The following is a 14,848-nucleotide window of genomic DNA, read 5'->3' on the forward strand; positions in this document are numbered from 1 at the left end:
GGATTTCTGAGTTCGAGGCCAGCCTGGTCTACAAAGTGAGTTCCAGGACAGCCAGGGCTATACAGAGAAACCCTGTCTCGAAAACAACAACAACAACAAAAAAAAACAAAACCATGTCAAAGAGATCACATGCCCAGCCAGCAATGCTCTGACAGGAAGTCTCTCTTACAGAAACTGAGCACTCAAAAATCACTGTGCACTTGTGGAGGCCAGCTCCATAGGAGAAAAAAAATATTTGTATTTGTCATGCAGATCTGGGGAACATAAGCTGTGTCAACTTGTTTTGTGTCAGCTTGACACAAACTAGAGTCCTTTTGGAAGAGGAACCTCAATTGGAAAAATATCCCACCAGATTGACCTTCCAGGCCACCTGCTTGATTGATGGTAGGTGCAGGAGGGGCCAGCTCTCTGTGGGTGGGACCACACTTGGCTGGTGGGCCCTGGGGCTAGAAGAAAGACTGAACAAGTTCTGAGGAGCAAGGCATGACTTACTCCTTCATGCCTCTCACTTGAGTTCCTGTCCTCACTTCCCTGGATGATGAGCCACAAACTGTAAGATGAAATAAACCTTCTCCTCCCCAAGTTGCTTTTGCTCAACGTTTTCTCACAGGATAGAAATTCTAAATAAGACCTAAGTTCGTCATGAAAGAGTGTGACACAAGACAAAGAACAGTTTTATTTGTCTAATAAGAACTGAGAGTGTTCGGGGAAGATGTCAAAGGTACATTTAAGTAAAGCCATCCAACAAAGCCATCAGCATCTAGTGAGCGGGAGTCACAGTGCCAAAGATCACACCTAAGACGGATGGAGAGGAAGGGACATGACCTCCACCCTGGACAGAGTCCAGAGTTCTTGGCTACTAGGGTATTCATCAGCAGGTCAGCCCCAAACGCAACTGTGCTAAGGTTGCTGATCCCTCCCTGGAATCCTGGGTGGGAAACCCCTTATCTGCCTACTGTGCTAATCATCAGATCATCAGAGCTTCAAGCCCCTCCCTTTCTTCTTTTTACTGAATTGCAAGTCTGCTTTTAACTCAGCCTTCCACACCCTAAGTATCAAAGCGATTACAAAGGAAATCGAGGCGAAGCCTCTTTGAAATTCAACTTCTCTCAAAGTCACTGCCCTGTAACTGCAGAGGCAGGTGGGAATTTAACTGCCCCACCTATCTCCTGATTAAAGGTATTCCCCTGCCTCACTGCCTTCTAGGTTGGTTTGGGATAAGGTACCACTAGAGCATTCCTAAACCTAGGAAAGTCTGGGAAACCAGTCACTTCAGGCATTCCTGTTCCCAGACTTGGGTTCAGGAAAGCTGGGGAAAGGCTGGTGTGCTAATAGGGATCCCACGGCAGGGCATCTCTTCATAAGGCTGTGTTCTCAACTTCATCCCGGGGACCAAAGAGCTGCTCAGCAACAACCTTGCCGTCATACTTGGGCAGTGTACCCCCAAAGTCAGCAGGCAAGATGTTCTCATCAATCTCCTGGAAGAAGCCATCCAGATCATCTCCATGAACGAAGACCTGCGGGGAAGGGAGGAGCGCAACTGAGCAGAAGGATGGCGGAGGGGAGACCAAAGCACAGCCTCCTTGTGGTGCTGTCCAAGGTTATTCGCCCACTTTGGAATCAGTCTGTGGAAGGGTTGGGAGGCAGCCACACACTCACCCTCTGTAGCAGCTTGTTCTTCAAGAAAGGCTTGACCACATTGTAGGTGGTGGTGAAGTACCATGGCTGGTGGATGAAGTGGATAGCTTTGAACCTGGCTGGGAATGAATCCTGCAGTGACAGAGAGATTCCCCCAAGTCCCATCACCCCAATGGTCTCAAAGGCTCCTACTCACTAACACACACACACACACACACTCACGCACGCACACACACACACATGCGTACACACACACTCTCTCTCACAACCTCTCCCCATGGAGTGAGGACTGACTTGTCTAGCACCACATTTAGCCCATCCTGGGGTGAGCCACCAGAGAACTTGACTTCATTTTGGCTCCAACGTACAGGGAAGATACCATGCGAGTTATACAACCTAAAGCTGTCCCATAATGAAAAACAAAAACAGAAATGAAATCCTAGAATTAGTTCTTTTTTTTTTTTTAAGAGAGAATGAAATGTCACCCTTTCTTTGGTTATTTGGTGATTGTATGTATATGGTGGTGTATTTATACATGTGTGTGTGTGTTGATATTGGTTTTTGAGACAGGGTCTCGTGTGTATTCAAAGCTGGCCTTATGACATGATTGACTTATGACTTTGAACTTCCAGTCGTCCTGCCTCTTCCTTTTGAGCGCTAGGATTATAGGCATGTGTCATACTGGCCAGTGCTGGGGAAGTAACTCGGAGCTCTGTGGATGCTAGCAACACACTCTACCAACTGAGCAGTGTCCTCAGCCTGGGGACTGGGTTGTTTTCAAACCACTTGTCCACCAGGTGGACTGCAAACCATTGTAAACTATCAGGACATCAGGGTCAGGCCTCCTTGTCATACCTGCCATTTCCCAATGCACATAGGACAAATAGAAGGTAGCCTGAAGAACAAACAGACTGGGGGATACCAGCGTATAAAGGAATCAGAAGGGGCCGATTCCTTCTTCAGGATACACATTCAAGCAAAAAGAGGCAGCAGGATACACATGGGCAGGCAGCCTGAGGTTCCAGGATGACTCTGCCACTTTATCTGTGTGTGAACTTGCAAAGTCACTTAATCTGTGTTCCTAGTTTCCAGGTTTGTAAGATGGAGCAGAAGATTTGGGCTAGACAATGAAACCAGGCTCTATGGCCGGGCAAGTGTTTGTGGCTGAGATAACGGTTGTCGCTGCTCTGGGTGACGCTAGATTGTCAACCCCTCAGGTCCCTTCCTGCATCACGAAACTGGGAAACCAGGCCAAGCCTCCCCGCCTGTGAGAAGTTTCGAGGTCTCACCTGGAGCATGTCCACCATCTTCTTGAGATCGGAGGGGCGGAGCCCTGCTGCCTGCTGCATGGTGAAGCCCTTAAAGTTCTCAATAATACAGAAGCCGTTGATTTGGGTCTCCTCATTCTCCAGCAGTTTCTCCAAAATGAAACAATATGCCTGTAAGATCTAGAAGCACAGAGGACAGGCATGTGGCTTGGTCGTAAGGCTCTGGAGTGGACCCCCAGCATCAGAGAGCCCGAAGCTCAGCAAGCAGGAGTTTAAGATCCAACCCATGGAGATGATTAAAATCTCAGGGTCCTGAGTGGAGAGCCAGCTAGCACATTCCTCACTGCAGAGGTATCCGTGTAGGACTTCCTCTTCACTGAGTACAAGCCAATAAAACAACCCTGAATGTCACATTGCATCCAGCATCCGGTGAGAAAAGAGGGAAATGAGGGAAGCTTTAAGCGTGGAATACTGGGAATATTGAAAGTGATGTCAAACATTAACAACATGGGGAACTCACTCTTTGTGACATTCCATGCCACAGAAGGATCCCTTGTTGGTTTTGGTTGTTTGTTGGTGCAGGAAATCAACAGTAGAGTTTTAGTATGTTGGACAAGCATTTACATTTACAACTGAGTTCCATCTCTAGCCCTTGGTTACTCTCTCTCTCTCTCTTTCTTTTTTGAGACAGGGTTTCTCTGTATAGCCCTGGCTGTCCTGGAACTCACTTTGCAGACCAGGCTGGCCTCGAACTCAGAAATCCACCTGCCTCTGTCTCCCAAGTGCTGGTATTAAAGGTGTGCGCCACCACCGCCCGGCTACCAGCCCTCTTTTTTTTTTTTTTAATATTTACTTATTTATTATATGTAAGTACACTGTAGCTGTCTTCAGACACTCCAAAAGAGGGAGTCAGATCTCGTTAAGGATGGTCGTGAGCCACCATGTGGTTGCTGGGATCAGATCCCAGAGTTCAAAACTCTGCACCTTTGGAAGAGTAGTTGGGAGTTCTTACCTAATGAGCCATCTCACCAGCCCACCAGCCCTCTTTTTAACTTTGCATTTTTAGGCAGTGTCTTACTAAGTTACTCTTGCTTCAGTCTCCCTAGTAGATGGGTTTACAGGCCTGTGCCACCAAGATAATACATATCTTATATTTATAATATATATATATATATATATATATATATATATATATATATATATCTTTTTAAAATATTTTTTATTTATTTATGTACTTTTATTTATTGGTTTTTTTTTTCAAGAAAGGGTTTCTCTGTACAGCTGGGATTAAAGATGTGTGCTTCCACCGCCGGCTTATTTTTATTTTTGCTACCATTTATTTATGAGGAAGATGTTGGCTCCTCTGGAGTCAGCGTGACAGGAGACTGTGAGTCTGTGTGAGCTGCCTGACAGGAGTTCCGGGAGCGGGGCTTGGGTCCTCTGCCGGGGCAGCAAGAGCTCTTCAGGGCTGAGTCGGCTCTCTGACCCTCCTCCCCCAAATAATGTCAGTTTTCAAAAAGGCTTTAAAATTCTAACGCTAGTATCTTGTTTACTGAGAAGGCCTAAAAACACCCCTAATTAGATCAGTAAAGAGTTAGGAGAGAGAGAGCCCGGCTGACCTCATCAAAGGTGACTTCTTCACAGTGCCAGTTTTCGATGTTGAAGAGCATGACCACTCGACCGTACTTGTCCCGACTGGAAAGGACCCCAGGGTAACCGGCTTCGATAGTGCACCGGAGAGCCTCCATGGAGAGACTATCAAAGAGTTCAGGGTACTGGAGGCGGAAGTTGACATAGCCTGGAAGAGGGAGAGTGAAGGAGCCCCATCAGGAGCCATTCCAGCCTCACTCACCCACCTTCTCAGGGGACACAGGACAAGAATCAAGAGTCTGGCCAGGCGTGGTGGCGCACGCCTTTAATCCCAGCACTCAGGAGGCAGAGGCAGGCATAATTCTGAGTTCGAGACCAGCCTGGTCTACAGAGTGAGTTCCCAGGACAGCCAGGGCTACACAGAGAAACCCTGTCTCAAAAAACCAAAAAAATTAAAAATTAAAAAAGAATCAAGGGTCTGGTTGCTGCCTGTGTGTAACAGAACACCCTGTATTTTCTTTTCACAAGAGAAGATTGGCCTGTGTCCCCTAACTCCTGTGGCAATTACACAGGGTTCACAATGTGAACATCGGGAGCCATGCAGACATGAGTTAGAGTTTAGAAGGCCTTCCTAAATTCTAGCAGTGCCTAATTGGTCCAAAAATGTCATTCTTACCAACCCTGAGCAGGTCCCTGCCTTCCTGTGGCCGTCTGTATCCCCAACCTGGACCCAGAAGAGAGGAGGAGTTTCGAGAGCAGTTGCCAAGGAGCTGCCAATAGCGTCTCTGCTGCTCTAGAACACCCGGTCTTACCTCACCTCACCTGCCTTGTTACTCCATGTCTAACGTCCTCGGGCTCTATCTTCAGACATTCCTCCGCAGTAGGAGCCTTTCTAGACACTTCACACACAGCTTCAACCTTCTGCCCTTTACACCAGCAGCTCATTTGTCTCCTTATCACCTGTCACTCAAACTCTGCCTATGTATCCTACTTATCAGGTTTATTATTTCCACCGATGGAATGTAAGGTCTACAGGGGATGCTTAAGCTCCTTGCCCTAAAGCAGTGGTGGGTCCAGGGCAGCACTGAGTTGACACTTGGGGAAAGAAGGGGAACTTAAAAGGGAAAGCCGGTGCTGTAGACCACCTGCTTCAACCCTACTGACACCGAAGACTTGATTTCTTCAGGAAATGTTTTTCTTCATCCAGCAGGGCTATGGCACCTGTCCCAGCTCCCCAGTCCCTAGGCAAGCACCATCTTTGGTTCCACTTGGGGTTCAGTGTCAGGAAAGTTCTGGAGGAGGCACGGCATGCTTCTGTACCTGTAATATTCTAGAGCCCAAGGTGGTTCTGACAGGAGGGGAGGAGGGTCTACACGGGAAACACCTTCCTTTGTCATCTGAATGTTGGTCCTGGTTTTACTCAGAGTCCCAAGACTAACAGAGAAGAAATTTTTCTAGGAATCTAGTCTTGACCAATTTTGCCCATCCATCCATCCATCCATCCATCCACCCACCCATGCATCCACAAACTAACATAGCCCAAGTGATCTTGGAGCCTGCGTAGTTCACACACACACACACACACACACACACACACACACACACACACACGAAGGATATGGAGACAGTGACTACCTTGTGGCATAAAGGAAATTTCTTAGTGTGAAGAGCATAGACACCCTCCCTACTCCACCCACTCCACTAACCCCACCCATGCCAGGGCCAGCCCTTCAGTGCAGGCCTTACCTTTGAGCAGCTCATAAGCACGACCCACATCAAACTTGCGGGCACGGATGAAGCGCAGGAGGAAGGCGCTGTCTCTTGCCTGCACCCTCTCAGCCACTGCCAGGGCCAACTCCTCCCCAGAAGCTGCCTGTGCCTGTACCAGCTCCTGTAGCTCCCTCACCGCTTCCTCCCGGGTCTCCTCCTTTTCATTCAGCTCATCCTTGGCCTAGAACAGGGTGGGGTGGGGCAGAAGTTACCGGTAGGCACTGATGGGGGACGGGGCATGCGTGGAAAGGCTCAGATCTAAGCTAGCCCACTGGGAGTGGTCAGCGCTGCAGTTGGGGTCAGACTTTCTGCAGCTCTGTCAAGGTGTGGCATGCTGCTCTCTCAGACACTTGCATTTGGAGGGAGTCAAACCGCTCAGCCTGGATTTGTTTGCAAGAGATTGACAACAATAAAGTTTCTAACAAGTGCCCATGTGTACTGTGCTCTTACCAAACAGCCTGTTAGTTAGGTCCTCTAAATATATTGTGTTTTCTTTTAATTTATTGGATTTATTCATTAGATGTGTGAGCGTTTTGCCTGCATGTATGCATGGGCATCATATGCATGCTTGGTGCCTGTGAAGGTCAGAAGAGGGCATCAAGTCCGCTGGAACAGGAGTTGTGAATAGTTATGAACCACAGTGTGGGAGCTTGAGTTCTAACCTGGGCCCTCTGGAAGAGCAACAAGTGCTGTTAACCACTGAGCCCTCTCTCCGTTCCTACATTATGATTTTTTTTTTAATTTCTTTATTTATTATATGTAAGTACACTGTAGCTGTCTTCAGACACTCCAGAAGAGGGCGCCAGATCTCGTTACATATGGTTGTGAGCCATCATGTGGTTGCTGGGATTTGAACTCTGGACCTTCAGAAGAGCAGTCAGGTGCTCTTACCCACTGAACCATCTCACCAGCCCCATTATGATTTTTTTTAAGTAGATATTTTCTTTATTTAACATTTTAAATGTTATCCCCTTTCCTAGTTTCCTCTCTGAAAATCCCCTATCCCCTCCCCCCTTGCTCCCCAACCCTCCCACTCCTGCTTCCTGGCCCTAGCATTCCCCTATACTGGGGCATAGAACCGTCACAGGACCTAGGGTCTTTCCTCCCACTGATGACTTACTAGGCCATCCTCTGCTACATGTGCAACTAGAGCCACAAGTACCACCATGTGCTTTCTTTGGTGTTGGTGGTTTAGTCACAAGGAGCTCTGGGGGTACTGGTCAGTTCATATTGATGTTCGCCTACATTGTTTTTAATCTTTGCCACAACTCATTCTGGGACTTTGGTTGGTTTGTTTGTTGGTTTGTTTGTTTGTGTTGTGATTTTAGTTGCATTTTGCATTTATTTGTTTAGTGTGTCTGTGAGTGTGTGTGTGTGTGTGTGTGTGTGTGTGTGTGTGTGTGTGTGTGTGTGTGTGTGTGTGTGTTTGTGATGTTCATGTGGAAGTCAGAGGACCATCTATGGGAGTTGGTTCTCTCTTTTTACTATTCGGGTCCTTGGGATCAAACTCATTCAGTCAGGCTTGATGGCAAGTACCTTGTAGTCAATGGTCCTCCTCCCCAAGCCCTTGGTTTTGTTCGGTTGTTTTTTGAGACAGGGTCTCTAGTCCAGCTGACCTCAACTTTGATAAATAGCCAAGGTGGTCCTGGAACTTTGGATCCTACCTGCATCTCCCATGCACTGGGATTACAGGCATGTGCTACCATGCCCAGTTCTAAGTGATGCTGCAGATCCAACACAGAAACTCGTGCATTTTAGACAACTTTGTCAATTGAGCCACACACCCCAATTTTTGTTTCTTTTGAGACAAGATGGCTATATGTAACCCAGACAGACCTTAAAATTATAACTCTCCATCCTATGCCTCCCCAGTGCTGGGATTAAAGGCATGAGCCTCTATGCTCAGTTAGTAGTTTGATCCCCAGCTCCCAGAGGAGCAGGCTGAGGGGGCTAGCGGTGGGTGATGTGTTCTTGCCCTAGTTTCCCCAAAGGAGGCACTTCCGGGACTCCTACTCAGGCTTTTTCCTTCACTCAGTGGCCTCCCCGATTTGACCCAGCAGAGGGCAGCCTGCCTCAGCCCCAGAGTTTCACAGCCCTTCTTTTGGCTGGGCCAGAAGATCTGTGAGAATGGCTGGGTCAGCTCTCCCTTTAGGCAGCATGACGGGCAGGGAAGAATTCAGATGTGGACGACCTGAGAGCACTTGTTGATGGATATAGCAGTCTGTGTGCAGAGATGAGAGCCTGAAGCTGAACTCACCCACTTCCCATCTTTGCCCCAGTAACCCTTAGACAGCTGCCAGCACACCCTGATGACTCTGAGCTAGTCTAACAGCCATCGTTCACAGGCACAGAAAGAGACCAGTCCCAGAGAAGGAAAGCTGTTAGCAAGGTCACACAGCTACTTTATGGCTGGTCCTAGAACTTGAGCCTGGTGCTTTTCTATTGGGGACAATGGACCCTTGTTTACTCGGGCCACTTCTGAAGCAGTGTTCTTTATATCTGAGTCTAGGATGGCCCCTGGCCCTTAAGCTCCAGGCTGGAGTCTTAGACTAAGGTGGTCTGAGTACTGATAAACTCATCTTTCGCAATGGCTTTGACATCAGCATAGTTTCTTGAACACACTAGTCTCGCAGATCCAGGAGAACCTAGAGAGTGGGGATGGACCTTTTCTAAAAGACAGAAGACTTCATCCCATCTATCCCACCCTTGCTGGTTGCTTCCCAGATTATCCCAGCCACACTCCCTCTCTCCCACTCTGTCACCTCACCTTCTGCAAAGTGTGGCGGGGCAGCTGGCTGCATGGACCAAAGACGGGACCATGATCCTTGGTTGTGAGCTGCTCCAGCTGTGCTCGGAGCTCCTGCTCCTCTTCAGGGACCATGCGGAATGTGCCCACCTGGGCAGAAAGGAGTCAAGTAGAAGGTGGGACAGCTCAGCCCCTGGCAGCCAGAACAACTGGCAAATGGGTTTGCACAGTGCCTTTGGCTAAGATCTGTGCTCAGCCTCCTCCCTTTGGTAGGTCGGGGCCCCAAAGAGATTGGTGAGGTGTGGGGAGGAAGGGAAGAAGGGACGAAGAGCCCAAGATACTCACCCCCTCTGACATACTGCTTCTTGAAGACACTGAGGGGAAAGAAAGAATCTGTTTGCTCTGCCCTGGCCTCTCCAGGTGGCCTGTGCCCAGCAGCCAAGGAAGTCAGGACTGCAGTGATATTAGAGAAACTATTTTGTCTTTGTCTCAGAACAGTGGATCTCAAGCGTTCAAGTCCCTCCCAACAGCTAGCTGATTGGTCAGAAATAAAGACAGGTCTTGGCCCCTGTGATTCTAACCAGAGAACTAAAATTAGAGCTCTCCTTCCCTACCTAGCTCTGAAGGACATGTTTCCTGGGCTATTCTTTGGGAACACTGCATTTGGAGGGAGCCTACTACCAATACACTAACTAATCTTCAGCTGTGGCTAACCAGAAACAAACCAGAATTGGGCCCCACTCTCAGCTCCAGGGTCAGCTCTCTGCAGTGTAAGGCAATCTCTCTTCCTCTCTGAAGCCATGCTTCCGCAGTGCAAATGGGCACTCCAGAAACCTCCAGGGCATTCATTCTTAAAAGCCGTGGTGAGCAGTTATATAATCAGTCCTGGGTCTTTGTTCAGGGGTTTATGACATGCTAAGGACTTCTAAATTCATTATCTCAGACATGGGCATGGCAGTTCCACTCCTGTTTTATCTAAGGGGAAAACATGGCCAGGAGAGTAAGTGACTGGTCCAAGGTCACAGAGCCCAAAGATACTTACCTAAGTTGTGATTTCTGTAGGCACCAAGAAGCAGCTTGGGGCAGCAGGATGTGGGACCTGGATTCCAATCCTGTCTCTCACACTTGCCAGTTGTGTGTTTTCACCCGAGTCTTGACCGTCCCTTGTTGGGATGGAAGGATTAATACGTAATTAGCTAATGTACATCAGCACAGATTTCCGGGCCACCAGAACAGATATCCATCATGACCCACGTTTCCAGATTTTCTCCTCCAAGACCTAAATGTCCCCAGTGACTGTGAACATCTTTATATTCTGTTTCTGCCTGTGGCCAGGTTCCATTGGTCAGCTTGGTCACTTACTCACAGTTGATATTCAAGCTAGGGCTTGAACCTGTATCGACCTGACACTGAGTCTCTTTGCCTCAAGCCAAGTCATCTCTGTGCAAAGTCTCTGGGGGAGCTGGTGACAGAAACCTTGTAGGTTGGAGAGAACTGGATTTGAATCTGACTTTTACCACCTGTGTGAGCATAGGCAAGGAATTTAATCCTTCTGAGACTGAGAGCCAATGGAGGATAATAGTATCTACCAAAAGTGACTGCCACAAGGGTCATAGGGTTCTGTGACATAACATAAGAGAGGACTCCTGCTCCACAACAGGATTTTCTCCCTCGCCTAGCACTGAGATGAACCCAATTTGTACACTGAAACTTGAGGATCTCAGAGAATATCTGAGGCCCTGTCCTTTCCCTACCACAGCCCCCAAAGGATGAGGGAATTCTTGGGGCTGGGTTCTACCCACAAGAACCAAGTACAAGCCATCTCTTTGGATAGTAGACAGACATCCAAATATTTGACAGACAGACATCCAAATATGTGGACATAAAGACCAAGAGCTGGCTGTTGTGGCACACACCTATATTCCCAGAACTTGCAAGAGAGAGGCAAAAGCAGTTCCTGGCAAACACAGAAGTGGATGCTCACAGTCAGCTATTGGATGGAACACAGGGCCCCCAATGGAGGAACTAGAGAAAGTACCCAAGGAGCTGAAGGGGGCTGCAGCCCTGTAGGAGGAACAACAATATGAACTAACCAGTACCCCCTGAGCTCATGTCTCTAGCTGCATATATAGCAGAGGATGGTCTAGTAGGTCATCAAGAGAGGCCCTTGGTCTTGTGAAGATTATATGCCCTAATACAGGGAATGCCAGGGCCAGGAAGCTGGAGTGGGTAGGTAGGGGAGCAGGGCGGTGGAAGGGTATAGGGGACTTTTGGAGAAGAAACTAGGAAAGGGGATAGCATTTGAAATGTAAATGAAGAAAATATCTAATAATAATAATAATAATAAAAGAAAAAAGATAGAGGCAAAAGAATCATTAGTTGGCTACATAGTTAATTCAAAACCAGCCTGTACTACATGAGACTCTACCTCAAAAAACCAAAAAAGCAAAAGCTGGGTATAGTGGTATACATCTTTAATCCCAGCATTCAGGGGATCTCTGATTTTGAAGCCAGTCTGTTCTTCATAGTGAGTTCCAGGATAGCTAGGGCTACAGAGAGAAACCCTGCTTCAAGCAAACAAAGCAAAGGAAGACTATGAGGAACCCAAGAGGTATTAGTGCATTATCCCTAGCCAGATGTGCAGATCAGCAGCCCAAGTCCCAGATCTTAGAAGTGCAAGATTAAAGGAGAAGCACTTATCTCTTATTTTTAAAATGTTCTTATCCATTAGCTGTAGGTATGTATGCAATGAAAACATGTTACCCCTATCTCCACATCGATGTTCTCCGGCATTTAGAATTAGCAAATAAAGTACAATTAGTTACCAATACTAGGGCATTAAAAAGTATTTGATCACCTGTCGTTCTAATTGAGTTAGGTACTCCACATTTGTAGGTGTTGCGTCTGCCCGTGGATCGGTCTGTCGTCTCACCCTGCAGAAATGGCGTACGCCTTTACAGGCCAGTCTAAGCAATCTGAGATGTGGTGTTTGCCACCCATCCCTGACCACTCACCCCCTCCATGCACACACTCTTTCTTATGTTCACTGGCCCAGCTGACTTACCTGACAGCTCTTTCTTGGGGCTACTGGGTGCCTGAATTGTTCTGGAGCCCCGGAGGCTGCTTCCTTTGGGGGTGTGGTCAGGTCAGCAAGCTGGGATTAATGTGTCACAAGGAACTTCTCAGGCCCACCGTTTCCCATTCAGTCAGGCTCACAGGAGGCCCAGAATGAACCAAGCGAAGCACCCTGAGGGAGAGGGGAGAGGCCCAGCCTGCGGGGCCACCATCAAAGCCCTGCTTTGTGAGCTCCTGCTTGGAGCTCTCTGTTCAGCCATGTGGAAGTCACTTCACTGGGATCTGGGCCAGCCCCGTCTCATTTCCCTGCCTTCTCGCTTCTCAAACTGGGAGGCAGGGGAGCCTGGGAGACTACTCCCTCCCCACAAAGGACAGGGCATATAGAGAAGTGAAGAGAAATTGTAAATGTGATCATTGCCGCCACCCAGGCCTATGGTCCACTGTCCCACGTGGCAGAGGGAAACGGAGCGGGCGGGCGAGGCTGAGCAGGGGAAGACTTACTAGGTATCCTGACCCTCCAACCTCTGCCTCGCAAAGGCAAGGAAGCAGGGGTGCGGGGCCACAGCAGATCTCCCTTGTCCGCTTTTCAGCCCTTGCTACCACACTTTTTTTCACTGTGTGGTTATGTCACCACGGGCCTGACTCAGTCCCGTCTGAGAACTGGGATGACTAGAGAGCCAGCTGGGGCTGTAGGGAAAGTCCTAAGGCGGATGCAAAGCACCCGCTTCAGGGGCTTAGCTGCCCAATCCCTGGCAAGTGTTCTGGGGAGCTCTGAGTTGTGCGCAGTGGAGAGCCATTGGGCACCCAGGCGAAGGGAACTCATCCAACCCTCAGTGCGGCCAGAAACTCAGCAGCCCCTCAGCAGGGAGCACCCAGCCCCTGCCTTGGTTTATCTCCGGGGTATGAGGGATGCAAGTCCTTTAGAGCATTCTCTGTGGGGGATTCCAAAGTCAGGGAGATCCCTACTCGCACCACAGACAAGTTCTCTGTGATTAAATTCATCCTCAATCGGGACCCAAGCAGCCCACCTTTGGTCCCGGTTCTCTCTCCTCCATGTGCTCAGGGTAGGGTGGAACTCATGTGCACAGGTCATTCTCTGGAATCCAGCCACGTAAATGATTTGATCCCATCACAGTTCGGGGCTTACCTATAAGCTCAGGAGGATGCATCAAAAGATAATACCTTGATCTTAGACCTCCAGCTACCGAGGTTCCAGCTACCGAGGTTCCAGCTACCGAGGTTCCGAGAGAATGATTTTCTATTGGTTAATTCACCTAGGCTGTGGCATCTTGTGATCACTGGTGGTGATGCTCATGGGAGATAAGAGTCCTGGCTGCTAAGAGACTCTGTACATCACGAAGCATCCCTGTGTACCAAGAGGACTACCATGAAATGGCCTAGATGGAGTGAAGAGGTCAGCTCAGGAACTCTAGAAAATTCCACCAGACCCCTCCCCTCCGGCAAGAGAAAGGTCATAGAGCACATAGGTATCTCTCCCCTCCGGAAGGGAGGGGCTAATTACATCCCTCAGACCACGGGGAGGAGGGACAAACCAATGGCCACCCGTGGGCGGTTTGGCCACCTACCTCATTCCCTAAAGACCAATCAGTTTAAAAGTCACATTGTTCTGCCAGTCACATTGTGCCTAACGGCTGGCTGCTGCCTGGAGAACTGTATAAAGGCTCACTGGAAGGACTGCCTGTGGTCGTTCTCTCTCTTCAGGTGCAGGGTGACCCCAATATGTTGGAGCAATAAGTTCCTCTTGCTTTTTGCATCGATTCTCGGCTCTGCTGTTGTTCACTCAGGGAATACCCTCTAAGCTAAGGTTGACCAGAGTCTTACAGGAGAGGGCTGCCTAGACCCAACTTGTGGGTCATGATCACTGGGGGTGGGGTCTGGGGTGTGGGGTGGTTGATGGACCCTTTCACAAGGGTTGCACACCAGATATCCTGAATATCCGACATTTACACTATGATTCATAAAGGTGGCAAAATTATAGTTATGAAGGAGCAACAAAAATAGTTTTATGGTTAAGGGGTCCCCACAACATGAGGAGGCATATTAAAGGGTCTCAGCATAAGGAAGGTGGAGAAGGGCTGGCCCAGAGCATCTCAGGACAGTGGCAGGCAGGAGGCCCTCTGGGGAAGCAGAGCTCCCTGTGGCACAGCTTTCTGCTCACAGCCCTTCCCCTGCCATCTCCTGCCCTCTCCTCTCCCCAGAGTCCTCTTCACCTCTAGCTCCTCTGGCCAGAACAATGGGGGCACTGTCCTCAGTGGCCCACAAACCTCTGCTGCTGCACTGGCACACACCCTTGGGCTCCCTGGCCTCCCTGGCCCCAGCTGACTGAGGAGATGCAGGAGGGGGCGTGCATTTGCAGGGTCAGCATATTAGTGTAAAACGCCTTTCAACTTTGTTTCCGTCGTGAGTCGAAACGTATGGGCATATTCGTTGTTTCAATTTATTGAATAAAAATAAATTCATAGCTTTTTTTTTTTTTTTTTTTGGCTGCGATTTCCCAAGTAATGTTAAGCGCGCGTGAGGTGCATCCGATGCAAAAAACCTGATCTTCCATCAATTGGTTCAATCTCTTCTGAACTGACTTCAACTACAGAGCTCTAAGAAAGCTTAACCCGGCCATACCATAACGCGCATGCTCACTTTGAGGTCCCCCTAACGCGAGTGAGCAGGTTGCACCTCCCTCTCCCGAGAATTTGGGCCTTGATCTCCGCAAAGATTCTCCCCCCCCCCCACACTTTGTCAT

The 14,848-nt window shown here is 48.8% G+C and overlaps 1 protein-coding gene across 2 annotated transcripts; it reads right to left on the minus strand.

Moving 5' to 3' along the window:
• Positions 1 to 653: 653 nt before the first annotated feature.
• Rlbp1 (retinaldehyde binding protein 1) lies at positions 654 to 12,415 on the minus strand. Of its 2 annotated transcripts, XM_029541786.1 has the most exons (10): positions 12,077 to 12,293; positions 11,870 to 11,945; positions 10,055 to 10,175; positions 9,358 to 9,386; positions 9,034 to 9,162; positions 6,243 to 6,447; positions 4,526 to 4,704; positions 2,928 to 3,086; positions 1,660 to 1,770; positions 654 to 1,517 (listed from the first exon to the last, which is right to left on the minus strand). In XM_029541786.1, exons 4-10 carry the CDS (start codon positions 9,367 to 9,369, stop codon positions 1,359 to 1,361), a joined length of 954 nt encoding a protein of 317 aa, XP_029397646.1. In that variant the 5' UTR covers positions 9,370 to 9,386; positions 10,055 to 10,175; positions 11,870 to 11,945; positions 12,077 to 12,293; the 3' UTR covers positions 654 to 1,358. The 2 variants fall into 2 exon arrangements, with proteins under 2 accessions (XP_029397646.1, XP_021065102.1); XM_021209443.1 differs by lacking the exon at positions 11,870 to 11,945 and having other exon boundaries at positions 12,077 to 12,415.
• Positions 12,416 to 14,848: the final 2,433 nt, after the last annotated feature.

This window comes from Mus pahari, chromosome 1, assembly GCF_900095145.1.
Source record: "Mus pahari chromosome 1, PAHARI_EIJ_v1.1, whole genome shotgun sequence".
Classification (NCBI taxonomy): domain Eukaryota; kingdom Metazoa; phylum Chordata; class Mammalia; order Rodentia; family Muridae; genus Mus; species Mus pahari.